The sequence below is a fragment of the Daphnia magna genome, linkage group LG9 (genome assembly GCF_020631705.1).
Source record: "Daphnia magna isolate NIES linkage group LG9, ASM2063170v1.1, whole genome shotgun sequence".
NCBI lineage: Eukaryota > Metazoa > Arthropoda > Branchiopoda > Diplostraca > Daphniidae > Daphnia > Daphnia magna.
The window spans coordinates 7,668,384-7,684,728 of record NC_059190.1 but is presented as its reverse complement, the minus strand read 5'-3'; the positions used below and the strand labels follow the sequence as shown (position 1 = coordinate 7,684,728).

The 16,345-nt window shown below is 39.8% G+C and overlaps 2 protein-coding genes and 2 long non-coding RNA genes across 12 annotated transcripts; 2 read left to right on the top strand and 2 right to left on the bottom strand.

Annotated features, from left to right (window-relative positions):
* Positions 1-4,292: 4,292 nt before the first annotated feature.
* Positions 4,293-5,945, top strand: LOC123475786. 2 transcript variants are annotated; one of them, XR_006651154.1, is made up of 7 exons: positions 4,293-4,620; positions 4,711-4,843; positions 4,911-5,083; positions 5,156-5,315; positions 5,399-5,560; positions 5,627-5,777; positions 5,844-5,945. It is a non-coding gene; the product is annotated as an uncharacterized LOC123475786 (long non-coding RNA). The 2 variants fall into 2 exon arrangements; XR_006651153.1 differs by having other exon boundaries at positions 5,156-5,560.
* LOC116932745 (SWI/SNF nucleosome remodeling complex component-like) lies at positions 5,779-6,625 on the bottom strand. Its single transcript, XM_045178825.1, has 3 exons — positions 6,326-6,625; positions 6,163-6,254; positions 5,779-6,097 (listed from the first exon to the last, which is right to left on the bottom strand). The coding sequence occupies exons 1-3, from the start codon at positions 6,485-6,487 to the stop codon at positions 5,989-5,991; spliced, it is 363 nt and encodes a 120-aa protein (XP_045034760.1). The 5' UTR covers positions 6,488-6,625; the 3' UTR covers positions 5,779-5,988.
* Positions 6,626-7,156: 531 nt separating this feature from the next.
* On the bottom strand, positions 7,157-10,770 carry LOC123475785. Of its 6 annotated transcripts, none has more exons than XR_006651148.1 (12): positions 10,655-10,770; positions 10,382-10,542; positions 9,952-10,310; positions 9,725-9,886; positions 9,487-9,660; positions 8,999-9,234; positions 8,149-8,509; positions 7,970-8,090; positions 7,791-7,913; positions 7,580-7,734; positions 7,419-7,511; positions 7,157-7,367 (listed from the first exon to the last, which is right to left on the bottom strand). It is a non-coding gene; the product is annotated as an uncharacterized LOC123475785 (long non-coding RNA). The 6 variants fall into 6 exon arrangements; XR_006651152.1 differs by having other exon boundaries at positions 10,382-10,492; positions 10,655-10,748; XR_006651151.1 differs by having other exon boundaries at positions 9,725-9,897; positions 10,607-10,730.
* Positions 9,213-14,355, top strand: LOC116931957 (DNA repair and recombination protein RAD54B-like). Of its 3 annotated transcripts, none has more exons than XR_006651146.1 (6): positions 9,213-9,347; positions 10,003-11,843; positions 11,910-12,056; positions 12,111-12,281; positions 12,339-12,462; positions 12,533-12,793. XR_006651146.1 is itself a non-coding variant. In XM_045178824.1 (6 exons), the coding sequence occupies exons 3-6, from the start codon at positions 12,156-12,158 to the stop codon at positions 12,958-12,960; spliced, it is 600 nt and encodes a 199-aa protein (XP_045034759.1). In that variant the 5' UTR covers positions 10,579-11,843; positions 11,910-12,056; positions 12,111-12,155; the 3' UTR covers positions 12,961-13,081. The 3 variants fall into 3 exon arrangements, 1 of the variants encoding a protein (XP_045034759.1); XM_045178824.1 differs by lacking the exon at positions 9,213-9,347 and adding an exon at positions 12,817-13,081 and having other exon boundaries at positions 10,579-11,843; positions 12,533-12,738; XR_006651145.1 differs by lacking the exons at positions 12,339-12,462; positions 12,533-12,793 and adding an exon at positions 14,206-14,355 and having other exon boundaries at positions 11,910-12,197.
* Positions 14,356-16,345: the final 1,990 nt, after the last annotated feature.

Genomic DNA, 16,345 nt, shown 5'->3' with positions numbered 1-16,345 from the left:
CCAAAATCAAAATACAATCGTGTGGGGAGAAAGAACAACCAACAGTTCATACACTCAGACGTTACTAAAAGGACAAGGATACCTGGAAATTCCTCGAGAACCAGAGGCGGATAACTCCAGCCGCCTTTACGACACCAGTCGACAGATTGAAATATCTTTTCTTAACAAACCAGATAAGGACATCGCATCAATAGGATATAAAGTGGTTGGAATCCCTCTAACGTACTTGACGTTTCCTGCAGAAACAACAAAAATTTTGTATGAAATGTTCAAGAACACAATCGCAACATGCCTTAAAAATACCAACCTTGCCACACCCGTGTGCGAAGACTACAGAGAGTTGTACAAATCCAGACCACAACGTTCTCTTCTTCAAGAAGTTCACTTTCTCTTCGACACCCAAGTCGAAGACGAACAACTTGGGATTCGTCTCTACAGTATTTCATACGCCTGGGGAACTCTAAGATTGGCACATAGAAGACCAAAGATAATCAAGGAAGATGGAAAAATCGTACAAAAGGATACAACAATATACATTACTTACGAGTCCGGAAGCAGAAACCCTTTGACAACGTACAGTCAACTTTCAAAGGACGACCCTCTCCCATCAGGATCGAAATTTGAGTACATTGTCGACCAAACAATACGCGTTCAAAATACTCATATCTGCATCACGGAGACAACACACGATTACGTATTTGCTGCAGCCAAGCAATCCAAATTCAGAGGAATCAACGAGGTGGATTTTAGAAAAAGAGAACAGCTATCTAATTTCCCAAGAATCAGAAATGTGTCTTACCGTAGGGGTCGACGAAACCTTAAAATTGGAAAAGTGTGCTTTGGAAGGAGATCCCAGAAAAAACCAGCAGTGGTTCTTTCAAACAATAAATACCAATCCGGATGTTATAGAAAATTTTCCCGAAGTAACATTGCAGGATATTCAAGAAGTCCGATTAGAACAACGAAGAGCAATTACAACCACAATCAACTCACCCATATTTGGCGGTATCTTGAAAGCAAATCACGGCAGTGGAAACATCATCTGGGACATGATCGCCTGGGGATTGTTGAAAAATGTACAATATACAAACGGGAAATGTGTCACACATCATGGGCTTGAAAAACAACTAACCATGGAAGATTGTGACGCAGATTGGACAAAATGTCAAGAAGAACTAAAATTTATCACAAGTAACGATCCCCTGGTTCAATCACAAGTATCCGTAGGAAACTGCAGTAAAGCAACTAACAAAGGCCAAGCTTTCGAGTATACGTCTGATTTCACCATCAGACCGTTCAACACTAATGCTTGCGTCAAGGCAAACACAACGATGCTTATTCTACAGGAATGCGCCAACACCAGTTCAATTTGGGGCACTTTCGAACACACAGGACAGCTCATGGAAACAGACAGAACTGGCCTACATTCACCGGCGTCAGACAGAAAATGTCTCACACTAAAAGTAGGACGTCTGAGTTTAGGACATTGCCACGGTTCAAGTAGAAAACAACAGTTTAACTTCGAATATCGAAACCCGCACCAAATACGGACGCTTTCAGCAGCAGCCATTATAGCGCTTCACACTCAACAATCATTGGACGGAACACGACTCCCACTTATACCCCCTCTTCTCAAAAGAGAGAGGAAAGCAAACAACGAAAACTTAACCACGCCCACCACACAAAAATCTATCTCATCTACTTCCAGCACCACAACGACAGTGAAACCAACTACAAAATTAAGCACAACCACAATGAAAACAACAATAGCCACAACAGCCATGAAAACGACCGTTAAAAGCACACCACCGACAACTAGGCCTACAACAACTACTAAGCCAACGACTACCACAACTAAGCCTACGACTACCACAACTAAGCCTACGAGTACGACAACCAAGCCTACAACTACAACAACAAAACCTACAACTACAACAAATAAGCCTACTACTACAACTACTACGCCTACAACTACAACAACAAAGTCTACGACTACAACTACTACGCCTACAACTACAACAACAAAGTCTACGACTACAACGCCTACAACTACAACAAATAAGCCTATAACTACAACCACCCTGCCTACAACTACAACTACCACAGCTACAACTACAACTACTGAGCCAACAACTACAACCACTAGGCCTACAACTCCAAGTACTGAACCTACATTGCCATCAACTACAACTGAAACCACGTCCACTGCACTACCATCAACGACAACTATGGCGACGACAACAGCAACTGAAGTAATAAACAATTCAACAACAAATAACACAACAACTGAAAAAATAGAAGATCCTCCAGTTACGAAAAATCACACCGGTATGGAAGATGCAATAATGGAAATTATTGAGGACACTGAAAAAACATCTCAGCAAGAAATACCCGAGGCAGCATCTTTAACACTAGAACAGGTACCGGAGGTACCGATAAAAAATGAAACAGAAAGCGGTCTACCCCAAAATATAGAAGAATTCGGTGACAAAATTAAATTCGAAATTTCGAAAATGCACGAGCAATATAAAATAAGTATAGAAACAGAACACGAAAACAAACTTGCAGAAGAAATCCGCGACGTATATTGTCAACTATCAACGATAAAGAAATCTCAAGCGGTGATTTTAGCTCAAAGTAACGGAATTCTTGCTGCTTCAGCGCTCGGATTACCCATCTGTACGAGACTGCAAGGCTTCGGACAAGCGATGACGCTCCAACAATGTGAAACCAAACGGATTTTCATCTCCGCAAAAGAATCCAAATGTGGATTTCAACCATTCTTTACCTATGAAGATAAAAACTGCACAATTGGAGTAGATGGATGGTCCATACATCCATATTCCGATTGCTTTTGGAAAACTCATTTGGTAAATTTAAATGGATTCCATCATACCTGGGAACACAATTCAACAGATGGAGAATGGGTAAAACAAAAAGCAAGCATTCACATGCCGAACTTAGACCTTATCACAGAATTCGAAGAGTTGCACCTGAATGATTTCGACTACAGTCTGAAGAGCCATCCAGCGCATGAAACAATGGAAATGGAACAATTAAATATCCTAAACGATCTAGTAGGCCTAATGCAGGAATCAAATTCAAAATCTGTTTCTGACATAGTGATGTCAGAAAAACAGGATAATCAGATAGGAACCATGTTCTCATGGTTCGACACATTAAAAATTCTTATCCTATCTATCATAGGATTCATTGTATTCATCATATTCCTACGCATATTGATCATTTGTGACCCTTTCACAAGAATCATGGAAAAAATTCGACAAGCTAGAAGATTAAGACGATATGGAATTAATACGGAAGAAGCGCACGAATTAACTTCAATGGTCCCAAGTTCAAGCACTCAACCACCGGAAGAAATAATAGAGCAACCGTTCACTAGGATGACGGCTCCTACACCTCTTACCATGGAAAGACCCACACAATCACGCCCAACTCAACCAAGCGCACCGAAACAACGTAATATTTATCCTGTCATGGAAGAAAACTGGGAATCCGATCAAGCTCGCAAATGCACAGGAAAACACACGACTTGCACTTACGTTGTGGGTTATGGAATGGTATGGGAAGACCTTTGCAGATGCTCAACAGAAACTGAATCTAAAAACAACTAACCTTTAAAAAAAAATTATAAAAATAGCCACAAGCAAGAACAAGCAAACACAAAAACGAACGAAGACAGGAAAACAAAGAACCGACGTAAAAGAGCGTCAAGAAAGAACTAAAGGAAGAAAAAAAAAGAAAAGCATACAAGAAAAAAAAAAATTATTGAAACCTGTCGTAGCATTCCAGTAAAAAGGAACGTAGACCATCATTTATTAACTAACATTTTATTAGCCTAAAGGCAATGAATAACGGTACAAGAAACATATCTTGTATTTTGTGCCTCATAAACAAGAATAACGGTGAAGGAAAGAAAGTAGGTGACGGGTAAAAACAAGTTTTCACCTAACCATTGCCACGCCACATGCCGAAGAGAAGTAAGGAGAAGAAGAAATCAGAAGACAAAGAGAAAAATTGGAGGACCAATTTCTTCTTGCCGAAGGGGGGAAGGAATGTAATAGACCGCAGCAACTCCTCCTAGCAACAGCAGCCCCACCCAGCAAGAAGGTCATCACGAATGCAACCTTCCCTGCGGATAATAGTTAATGATAAAAGTAAAAGTTATTGTAAACCCCTCCCTTCTTAACCTTCAATCTTGCTGTATATAAGTGCATGGTTGTATCGTCTTGAGTTAGAGTTAGTTTACTGGCAAATACACAGTCTAGAAACTATTACACTTCCATTACGTTGAAATTCCCTAATGAGGGACCTGCAGTTATTGCAGTTTGAAAAATCGTTCCATTCGGGTGTGTCGTACCCGACATATTTCAACAAGTATTGGACCTTTCGTCCATTTTCAAACTGCACAACCCTACAAACGGCGAAGAAAAATAATTAAAACACAATAAGATAAAAAAAATTTATAAATGAAATTAAATTTGATAATGTTTCCCTTACCTTCGGTTTAAACAATCCTCAACCTCGAATTCTTCGTACATGTTGTACATGTTGGAGGGGACTTGGTGGATGGGGACTTGGTGATTCCTCGGCATCTTGGTGATAGATAGTGAATGAACCTTGAGTTCAAAGGCCAATCCAAGGTCAGTCGTTTTCAATACGTTTTTTATTTATTTATTTTCCCCTTAGGATATGATCTAGTCTGGCAACCCTACTTATCCATACTCCCCATCAGTTTTGGATGCAGTCGCCGAGGTGAAGGTTTGAAAAAAGTTAAAAAGTCTCTTCTTGACTTGTTTACCTGGAATCTTGCCACAAAAAGGTACACATACTTGTCGACCTCTAATAATGATAGCGTATTTTATTATCGAAATTTGTCTTGCTTTTAGTTTGCTGATGAAGGAATTAAATTTAATGCTGGTTGAATCCGACCATAAGTACAACTACTAATGCCCGTCTTAGTGGACGGCTCCTTGTACAATCACTTACGGAATTCATCTTGAATTGACCCAAAGTTATTCTGTATTTGTCTTTGTTGGACTGGCCATTGCTGTTTTTTTCTGTAAGTCACGTTTATTTTACTTGTCACACCAGTTTTTCCTTTATGAATATTTTGTTTATTTTTCTTGCTCAGCAACAGTTGGTTTGTTATCCAGATGTAACAACAGAAAAGCCTATGTTGGCATGTAATGCGTTTAAAGAAGTAGCTAACCAATAACCATGGGAAGAAATCAGCATGGTAAATGTTGGAGCAGAATGGTCGCCGGAAAGAGTTCCGTAAAAATAGCACAAAAGTAGAAGGACGCAGACAATAGCTGAAAGCTCATGAGGGGTCAGCAAACTAATTCTTTTTATTCTTATTTTTAATCTGTTGGAGGTGTTTGCCATTGTAATTGGCATGAACTTGTAACACCTTCACTGCTGAATCTTATTTGACAAGTGCACTTTATTTTGTGTTGGCAACCATTAACCATCACCATTTCATCAACCTTCTTCTCACTTCTAGTGAGCCTCTCAAGTGACCAGATTTTATGTTGACGTGAGTTATTAGACTTGTATTTTGGCAGTCAGTATCAAATTTGCATGATTCTGCTTTTACTCCTAGCTTGTGGAACTAAAAGTGCAAAGGGTGCAGGCCCTGAAGGATTTGACAAGTGCACCGTATGCTGTGTTTGCAACCATTAACTACCACCATTTGAGCAATCATCTCATCATTTCTACTGAACCTATTGTGTGAAAGGATTTTGTGTTCTAAGGTGAGTTATTAGACTTGTATTTTGGCAGTCACTATCAAATTGGCATGATTCTGCATTTGTTTCTAGTACGAGGAACTTAAAATGCAAAGGATACTGGCCCTGAAGGAAAGTAATCAGCTAAATAAATATCACCAACAGAAATACATGTCAGACAATGTCAACGCCATCGAGGAATGTATCAGCAGTCTTGTCCCTAGATTACTCACGCTTGCTAAAGATGGTTTGACCATGGTAAACCAAATTTTTGCGCTAGAGTTCGGGATGACTCAACGTTGCTCAACGCAACGCTAGCTAAATGATTCTCGTAACGATGGAGACTCCTGCGAAAGAAAGGGAAAATGTATTACAGAAACAATTAGAATCAATTCTGAACAATACGAAATACCTTCGTCCTAATGCGGAGTGGGTGGCAATGTTACGAAGAATTAGGGCTGATGTTAATCGAATACTTTTGGTTACCGGGCCTTCTTTTTCTTCCTAAAAATTTGAAACATAAAAAATTGTAGTTATCCATTTCTTTTCGAGCCGACGACTTATATATGATCTACCTGCTCTTTTTGGTTCATCAGTTCAACTGCGTGTCGCTTAATAGCGTGTAGTGCGGCGTGAGGAGCATATCCGGGGTGAGGTGTTGGGGCTTGCGGTGCGGGAATGTCCGTTTTACCCTGCGTATTCATTTGGTGTCTTCTTGCAGCCAGCAGTTTCTGCATCTAAAAAAGTATTTTCTATGTAATGCAAACTCTAAATGCTGAACCAAACACGTAGGATGTCCGCCGCCTTGCACTTCGATGTCTGTCAGAGCTAAGGAAAGCCCAGACGGTGGTTTTGCTATCTAAATATTGCTATAAAAAAAAGAGGTGTGCCTTAAGTTTTACCAATGGATCCAGAAGGACCCCCTGTAGCACGATGAAGTTCTTTAAGATGTTGACCGTCTAAGTCCATGACCTAATGGACAGTAATATCGACGGTACCTCCTCCACAATCCACGACCATATAGCGTTGATCTGGACAAACATCCAGTACAGCATCGACATACATAGATTCCCTCTGCGCACTTCTGTTCCATGGTTTAAGAGGTCGTGGTTTGCCTAAACTGTCTGGAGTTAATTGTAATTCGGCCGGCTTTTCGGTTTTCAGTTGGTGTCGTTTCAACTGGCGACAGAAAAGCGAGGCGGCTTCAGGCTCCAGAGAGATCAGCACTTGGTGAGGTAAACGCTCATAGCCGAGGCCAGCCTCATAGGCCGCCTCACGCATCAGTTGCTTGGCCGCTGATCGCCATATGGCCGGAACGGTGATAACCCAGCGGATATCCTCATCTGCACCCATGACAATAGGTAATTTATTCGTTTCAACAATAGATATGGTACGATAAATTACTATGAATGGGAATGACCGTCTGATCTGACAGTTCACGAAGTGCGTGTTCCTTGAAAAAGCGTAAGGCGTGGGCGAACACAGTGACTGCTGGCAGCGAATCGACTTTATTAGCTGCTTGGATAAGAGTGCTCCTGCCGAGCTGTTTCTGATGATGCAGTGTCTTCTGGAACTTGCAACAAACATGCAAACCGATACACAGTTTGACTTCACAATCTAAAGAAAAAACGTCACTATCTATTTTAGCGACTATGATAACCTAATTACCTGTAAAACATATTCTCTCCCTTCTAAGCTGCAATATTTCCCTCCAATGGTAAAAGAAATCGTCGGAAGCTAATCAACTTTGCTGCAGGTGATCTATAGTGAAGTAAAAGTTTGTACGAAATTGTTCGCAATATCTCCGAAAATTAAAAAAAAAAATGTACGTAATATTCCCCGGCCATGATCGGGACACCACCGATCAGTGTGTTCAATTTCTTTTTCATCTACAGGGCCAGCAATGAGAGATGTTCCAGTATCGGCAATCATTTGACATCCGCCTTGACAAAAGAAACCCTCAGCTTCATTGGAAACCTGCACGCTGTGTAGTAAGAAACTTTAGTATCAACATATTGCCTTGAAAATGATATTTTTTACCCATCAACTTTGAATTGCCAATAAGCTTTTCTGGTAACAGGAACCCAACTAATCTCGCAGGTGTAGCGATTTGGGTCTGATCCACCAAATATAATTTCTCCGCCCTCGGTGGCATCAGGATTCCTTTCAGAAAATTTGTAATATCGAAATTCGAAACTAAAGGAAAAATAAAAATATACCTGCTAAGCCAGAAGGAAAAACTGGCTCTTCTATCAATCCTTGTTCAATCATGTTGTTGAAAACTGGAGGAACCCCGTTAACAGAAATCTTCGGATACGATTTTCCCAAGATACCGTCAAACTAGAAAAACTTTCATCAACAAGCTAGATCAGGTAACAATTTATTTGACGACAGTTACTTTGGTGTTTCATTTCATTCGTTCGTCGTATTCATGTATTCCAGTCATTGGAACGTGATCGAGTTCAACGTGTCTGATTTTTTGCTGGTCATTGGAGAGACGAAAGAACAACATTAAGAGCTGTTGCCGATTAATAATCATTGCTGTCGTGAGTATCAACTGCTGTCTTCAAGCTGGTGTTGCTGGCCAGTCTGTCAGCCGAATGGGCGAAAAAGTTATTTACGCTTTTCCTAGCATCAGTTTCTGTTTGCCATCGTCTTTCAGTGCTGATGACCTGGGACAGGCCGTTTCGGAGCTCGTTGGTAGTTACATTATCGCTAATTTACACTGTTTCTCAGCATTAACTAATAGAAGACGATTGCTGTCAATGAAAAGCATATACAATAAAAATTAATTATTAAAAAGAATATTATAATTTAATTAATTGAAAAACATACTAATACTAGAGATGCGTTCTAAACCGAAAGGTTTTCTTGAACGCATCTAAAAAAAATTAATACTACAGATGCGTTCTAAACCGAAAGGTTACCTTGAACGCATCTAAAATAAATTAATACTACAGATGCGTTCTAAACCGAAAGGTTACCTTGAACGCATCTAAAATAAATTAATACTACAGAAGCGTTCTAAACCGAAAGGTTACCTTGAACGCATCTAAAATAAATTAATACTACAGATGCGTTCTAAACCGAAAGGTTTTCTTGAACGCATCTAAAAAAAATTAATACTACAGATGCGTTCTAAACCGAAAGGTTACCTTGAACGCATCTTTGTAACTTTGTTTTAAGATGAAAATATCTAATATTTCTAAGAAGATCTAAAAACAAAGTTATAAAAAAAATAATACTACTACTTGGCAATTGTAGTGATGGATCGATGAGAAATACACGCCCATCCTCGGCGACTCAATGTCGGATCCCAATTTTCATCGGGTAGTTGCTGCAGTTGCGTCCTCACCTCCATGTCATTCCGGACGTGTGGTTTGCCACGATTATATACCTGCAACTCTTGATCGCTCACTCCCGATGGAGATGTATGTACGCTTGCAGTGCGTCCATAGGCTGGTTCTGCTGCTGATAAAGAACTCTGAAATGGGAGAAATTGAAAATAAAAACAACGTTACTCGGTTCAAGTGGGACATTGTAAATCAAGGATACAAGATATGCATCTTTGAGCACGTTTTCTTTCAAAAAGAGAAGGTAACTTGTCCTCTCTAAAATTAGTTTTTTAATGGCATACTATATAGCTGGTGCATTGCTTTAAAAAACAAGCGGTCCGTAAATAGTTTCAGGTGCTTGTTTAGTTATGGTGAGTGGAAAAGTAATGATTTTAGAGTACCAAAAGTAAAGTCCTCCGAATAAGTGATATCATGCGTCACAAATTGACCAAAAGACATAACGATTACGGTTATGTCAGTCGAATTAGGGCCATCGTCTCCGACGATAGATAAACTGATATTACGTGGATTAAGCAATTCCCCTCCATCAGTTGCCGGACGAGGTGAATCAATACCTGAATTTATTTATGTTTTAAAAATAAGAACTTGTTTCCTTAAAAAAATAAAACTATAAATCACCGTTTCCGTATTGAGTAGGTAACAAACGTCGAAAAATGGTATTACGACGAAAAAGTGTTTTAAACCGACACAACCAAGTCTTGTTGGGCACTCCCATAAGTATTAAGGAGGTCAAGAACATCTAACTCCAAAGCTTTGGTTTCTCTAGATTTTTCACTGATTCTGAAAGAAGACTGCTTCATAACTATATTTCTTCATAACTAAAAATTAAACATTTTTTTACCTACCTATGAGTTCATCAACGTGGTAATTGTTTTTTTGCATGTCCCCTTCCACAGAAACATCAAAAACCTCAGTTGATTTAAGGCATTCTAACTGAGCAATTGTGGTGATAATGGATGCATCCCTGCGGGTTATTTCCAACTCAAGCCATCTAATCCAGGCAAGAACTACCTTATGGACAGATTGAATTGTGTGGCAGCCTTTGAGAGCCTGATCACATGCTGAATTTATTTAGCTAATTTTAAATTCAAGATTCTGTGAACGATTATTGTAAACATCAAGATAGTTGAAAGTTTTATGTTTCTCGTGCTTTCACAAATCAAAAGCCGTAAAATTACAGTCTATGCACCAAAGCTGTTTTTTCCTAAAAGAGGGGCAGAAACATTGAAAAGAAAAGAGAAAACATTTTATGCTGAATAATTTTCCGACACTTACTTGTTTTCAATAGCTCTTGCCTGAGAGGATTCTACTACTTTCAAAAGGCGTAAGGCAACATGGTTAGTGACTAATTGTTCACATTTCTTCCTTGAAAGGGTTGAATTCAACCTACAGACATGGCATGCTACTTTATTTCTGCCATTAGGCCAAGTTAAATCCTTAAAATCAATTGACATGTAAATGTACAATAAAGCACTGTGAGTATTTGGAGGAATGTAGCACCTTGGTCATTAAAAATGTCACCTAAGTCATCACTTTTAGTTATATTACCTTAAAATAGCTAAGACAGTATAGGCTGCCAGAAAGCCAGCCACAAACGACGACATCATCGAATACGATATTCGTTAAGATAAGACGACTGAAGCCTAGCGTCCAGTAGTCGTAATACCTACGAACATAGGTATAACACTAGCCTCCGCCAGATGGAACATGGCTTCTATCCTCAACACTTTGGTTGTTACAGCATTTGTAATGCTAGGGCACTCCTAGTTCATTATTGCGCTATACTACTACTATTATTGCGCTGCATTTTGGCAAAAGCTCGAAACAAACTTTGATTACCGACTGATGGTATAGGCACCTTCTTTTCACTCTCAGCTTTCCTGTATTCAAAAGTGCCCTGATTGTTGCGATGCGTGATTGTGACCATAATCACAACTGTAAAGAGCCTCAGGAAAAAGCACCAATCTTTTTTTTAAAGAAGAGACAACCTCTCTCACTGATGTTCTCGAGAATACTGGCATTTGATGGCGGATGTAAATTAGCCCCAGGATTCTACTGATCGAGGAGAAGGAGCTCAAATAACCCAAAGATGAAATAACCTAGCCAAAAGCTAGGTTCAGAAATCAAATTGTAATTTTCTCTTTGTGCTTCGTTGGCAAAGGCAGAGTGAGGTCGATTGAATTTGATTCAGCGCTGTAACGATTCGTCTTTATTCCATTTTACTTTTCTCGTTATCCCTACATTTACTTTGACACGAGTAATTGAAATTTCATTCGTCCTCGTATTCTCTGAAGTCATCGAGGAAGTCTTTGAGGTAGACTACGTCGCGAGAGAACCGCATGGAAAAGAGACCAAACTTGATGAATTTATTCAAAAGAAAATTTATTCAGAAAAAAACCCAAATCATCGTACGGCAAACCTAAAAAAGAAAAGAAACCTGACTCGTCCTACGGTAGAAAATAGAACTTCGGTTCAGCTGCAAGATGTTTTTTTTGGTGGGGTTTTTTAAAGACCGAGTCCTGTTGATGATTGACCTGTTTTGTTATACGCTGGATAACAAATTGTATTAGAATTTTCTTAACTTCTTGTTAAGCAAGAATTTGCGTCCTGGCCATTGCGATGGTGTAGTTTTCTTGTACGAATGCTTGGTGGTTTTTCAAAATTCCAAACATGTTGGTGCTATCCTAGCCGATGAAATGGGATTGGGTCAAACACTGCAATGCATCACACTCATATGGTAATACCATCAGTTTATTACTTCTTCCTGTTATCTGCCCAAAATAATGAATGTTCATGTCAATAGGATTCTTCTCAGCAAGGCCCTTACAATGGACGTCCAACCATTCAGCGTGTTTTAATCATTACGCCATCAAGCCTAGTAAAAAAATGGGAAAAGGAATTTCGTTGTTGGTTAGGCAGAGAAAGGATATACGTTTTTACTGCAGATCAAGTATCCGATTGTATTTGTTGAACTGTGGAAATATACAAATTTTGGTCTTTGCAGTAAACTAAGCCAATAGAATTCTTGAAACGCCCGCTTTGTCCAGTCATGATGGTTTCTTACAAAATGCTAGTCCGCTGCTTTGACGAAGTAGGCCTACAACCATTTAATTTCGATCTTGTAGTCTGCGATAAAGTACATCGACTGAAGAATGCTGCCAATAAAACGTCGTCAGTAAGTTGAATTTTAATTATCTTTGCTTTCATGCGATTAACTTTATTGCCATCTTAGTTGTTGTCACCACTAAACACGAACAGAAAAGTGCTATTGACTGGAACCCCTGTACAGAATGATTTGAAAGAGTTTTTCACGTTAGCCGATTTCGTCAATTCTTGCATTTTAGGAAGCCTTTCCGGTACTAAGTTTGACATAACTAGGCATATCGAGTACATTTCAAATGATTTTTGTTATCTATTTTGTTTCAGCATTCCGGCGAATCTTTGAAGAGCCAATCGTCGCGCTTCAGCAACCTGAGTGCGATGAAGATACAAGAGAAATAGGTGAAGGCTGTGCATCTGAGCTAGCTCACCTAATATCACAGTTCGTTCTACGTCGTACACAGGAAGTCATGAACGCTCATCTTCCTCCAAGAGTCGAGAGCGTCATCTTTTGTAAACCAATATATATTCAAGTAACGGATTTTATCCAAATTAAACATTTAAATCGTCTATTTTGTGCTTAAAGATTTCACGTTATCGTCCAATTGTAGATTGAGTTGTATTTCTCTTTGCTGGATTCGTCAGCTGTTCGCTCGATTCTGTCTTCAACACACTGCGGGAATAAACCGTTGTCCTTTATTCTGGCGTTACGCAAACATATTATTAATTTCCTCCATCAACGGTGTAACCATTAAAATTATTGTGTTTTGTTAACAATGTTGAATGTTTGCAATTGTTTAAATGTTTAAAAAAAAATTACGAAAAATGTTGACTTAAATGTAAATTGTTATGCATTATCATGTTATTAATGTGACAATAAACCCATCATTGTCTAGTTGAAGTATACTTTAATGTAAGTTTTGTTTCCTTTTGTGGATGTAATTTCCTTTTGTGGAAGAAATCAAAATAGTCTAGTTTAAGTAAACTTTAATGTAAGTTTTGTTTTCTTTCCTGGATGTAATTTCCTTTTGTGGATGAAATTAAAATAGTCTAGTTTAAGTTTACTTTAATGTAAGTTTTATTTACTTTTGTGGATGTAATCAAAATAGTATAGTTTAAGTATACTGTAACAACATGTCCCACGATACTGAATGTAATCACACGTAATTTGACTTTAAACCTAGTTCGTAATTTTAAATAACGATGTTTGACTTGTCATGTCTTTCAGATATCAATTAGAGAAAAAATTGGTTCACTAGTAAAGCGATTGGCCGACGTAGGGTAAAACGTTTGTTGTTTGTAGAATTGGGTGACGGTGACGCGAATTCCACGTTGATTAAGCGTGTTTTTTCGTACGGTAAACTATTACTCTTTTCCTTTTCTCGTGAAAAAGGGATATTTGTTTATCGGTCGTCGGTGGTTTTTTCCTAATCATGTCAGGAAGCTATTACATTTAATCAAGTAGAATATGTAGGGCCGCCATAAAAATTTGTATGGATATCACTAGTTGTTTAATTAATAGTTAAATTTTCCCGTGTAATTTGTTGTTTGTTGAGTAGCTTCCTTTTTTCTCGTAAAAATAGGACGTTGGTTTTCTTGGAATAATACAAGGTTGGTTCGTCTTCCTGGGAATATGCAACAGTCGTTTTTGTTATGTTTGGATGGAGTGTTAGAATGTTACGATTTAAATCAGTCAGTTGTTTTTGTCGCAAGCGTTGAAATTGATTGCCACGGCTTCCTCGTTTGCTCTTAATTTTTTCGTATCATTTCGGAAGACGAAGGTCGTGAATTTAGCGATGAAATTAAAAAAACTGTGGAGTTTTGCGGGTTGACATCTGAAAATATTCGCGTCATTGAAAGTTATTGTCGTTGCGGAAGTAATCGACTTCTGAAGTATATGGATCGTTACGAGTTGCATCCAGAAGTCGAAGTATGTATCGTATTGGAATTTTTTAAAATACCGTAGCCCTATTTGCTAAATGTTGTTATTTGTTTTGTAGATTGGTTTGCTTTTTCAGTCAAATTATGACGGTGTAAGTCGGGTTTCGCTGCATCGACTAAGCCTTTTGAGCGAAGAAGCGGATGTAATGTTTCGTGAAGCCAAGGAAATGTTCCAAGACAAACAGCCAGATTCAGTGAAAATAAATTTGTGGTCGGTTTCGGATTGTAAAAATTCATTTGGATTGTTCTCCTATTTTGAATACTTTGTTTCTTCCTGGAGATGATTGTCGTTTGGAGTTAGACAATTTTTTTCCTCGATACCCCATGGATTTGCTACCCTATAGTGTGTTAAAATCTTTCCGCACTAGTATGTCTTGTCTACGTGATGGTTTTTTTTTTTTATCGAAATGTCGCTTTTGTTCTAAGGCAAATTATCGCATTTTCAAATAATTTTTAATTTTTTTATATTTGCCGTGTTTTGATTTTGTACGTGATTTCGTATTATGATGCGGATATTTTATTACAAAGATTGTGCGCGTTTATGGTTTTCCCCATTGGCAGTGTATCTTGTCGACATAATTGCTTTGTTCATAGTTGAGCGCCACTGTGAACTTCCCCCGTGCCCTTGCCTAGACCCCTTTCTTGGTCCGTAGGCTGAGGCGAAAGTTAGTACCTCTTGTAATGGACGTTGGCACATAAAGGCGTATAATTTGCAGGGGGAAAAGTGTGTATTAAGTGCGCTTCGAGATATGAGAAGAAGGTGGTACAAACGGCGAAGGAAAGACTAATGGGGTATACGAAAGATGGTGAATTAAAAACGGAAGACAGTATAGAAATGAGGGAAGAAGAAATGTATGCGTATTTAGGTAGGAAAGTGGGAGAAACTGAGAGAATAGGCGAGTTGTCTGGAAAGTAGTAAGTTAGCGTTACACTTTGTTAATTGCTAGGGGGTAAAGCAACGGGCGATAGGTACAAATACGAAGATGGAAAATGAATGGTTATGCCAAGTATATGGGAAATGGAGATTGTATGCTGAAATTTTGAATGTGAAGGTATGGGATTATGATAGTTGTAAAGTGACAGGATGAAGGGTGAACTTATCTTTTGCACCGTGCTGGTTGATTAGCGCAGTTTCTATTAATCCGAGGATCGTTTGCAATCGGTGATGGCGCACTAAGGAGTGCTGGTAGGTCTAGCAGTGGCTTCATCTATTGTACAAAGAATGGCGTTCTTTTAAATAAACATACGTTGAGCAGACAAATGAACAGCTTTGAAGCGGGATTCATGCGGTACTCTACGGGCTGCATTTGAGTACGTTACCTGACGTTCGTTTTCACTTGTTTGGCGTTCTTCGGGGTGTGGAAGCCGGATTCGCGGTAGCCGACTCGGTGGTGGTTGCATCTGCGATTTTAGCTGCCGTAATGTTGGAAGAATGCATCGTAGATTAAGATAATAACATGAAGTAAAAAGATGCACTTACATTTGGGGTCTCTGGTTGCTGGAGAGAGCTGCTTCCGGGCGTGTGCTTCTTTTGCGCGAGCGATGTTCCACGCGCTGTCGGTGCCGTCGTCAGGGTCGAATCCTTCGAGCCAGGTGAGCAAGTCCTCGGTGGGTTTAAGGGTCTGGAGGTAGCCTAGGCCGGGTCCAGTTGGGTGGGGTGGCATGAGGCGGATGCTTTCGCTTGTCCTCACTCTGGACAGCGCGACGTAGAGCATGCTAAACGTCAGGTGGGGCATGAAGGAGCGCTTGTTGAGCTGTAGGATGACCTTGTTGCAGGTCTGTCCTTGGATCTTGTGCACTGTGACGGCGAAGCTCTGCTCCACGCCTTGCGGCCGGTAGTGGAAGGTGTCAGCTTGACGGCGGCCCGGCAGCTTGATGTTCACCGGCTCCCACTTGCTGACCCTAGGTACGGGGATGACGACGCGTCCGGGCTCCAGTGTCTTCTCGACGAATTCGGCGGCGTTCGCAGCGGGCACGGCGACGTTGATGTGGAGTGGCGGGTAGGTTAGGGCGATGTTGGTGTCCTCTGCTGCCGTAGCAATATCGTTGCAGACCCGGTCGGCGTCTTCGCGAGGATCCAGCTCGATGCTTTCAAAGAGGACGGCAGTCCCGTTGGAAAGGCCCCTCGCTGCGCGGTACAAAAATAATGTTTAGGGAATATTAGCTGGATTCCATTTCATTTGGTAACGGGCGCGTTGA

What these genes read in the sequence shown, in the direction of transcription:
- LOC116932745 (XM_045178825.1), bottom strand. Translation starts at nt 6,487, where the DNA reads ATGCAGAAACTGCTGGCTGCAAGAAGACACCAAATGAATACGCAGGGT. An exon ending in TGATGAACCAAAAAGAGCAG is followed by an intron (nt 6,255 to 6,325) that starts GTAGATCATATA and finishes TCAAATTTTTAG; the next exon opens with GAAGAAAAAGAAGGCCCGGT. An exon ending in CACTCCGCATTAGGACGAAG is followed by an intron (nt 6,098 to 6,162) that starts GTATTTCGTATT and finishes TTTCTTTCGCAG; the next exon opens with GAGTCTCCATCGTTACGAGA.
- LOC116931957 (XM_045178824.1), top strand. Translation starts at nt 12,156, where the DNA reads ATGATGGTTTCTTACAAAATGCTAGTCCGCTGCTTTGACGAAGTAGGC. An exon ending in CATTTTAGGAAGCCTTTCCG is followed by an intron (nt 12,463 to 12,532) that starts GTACTAAGTTTG and finishes ATTTTGTTTCAG; the next exon opens with CATTCCGGCGAATCTTTGAA. An exon ending in GTAAACCAATATATATTCAA is followed by an intron (nt 12,739 to 12,816) that starts GTAACGGATTTT and finishes GTCCAATTGTAG; the next exon opens with ATTGAGTTGTATTTCTCTTT.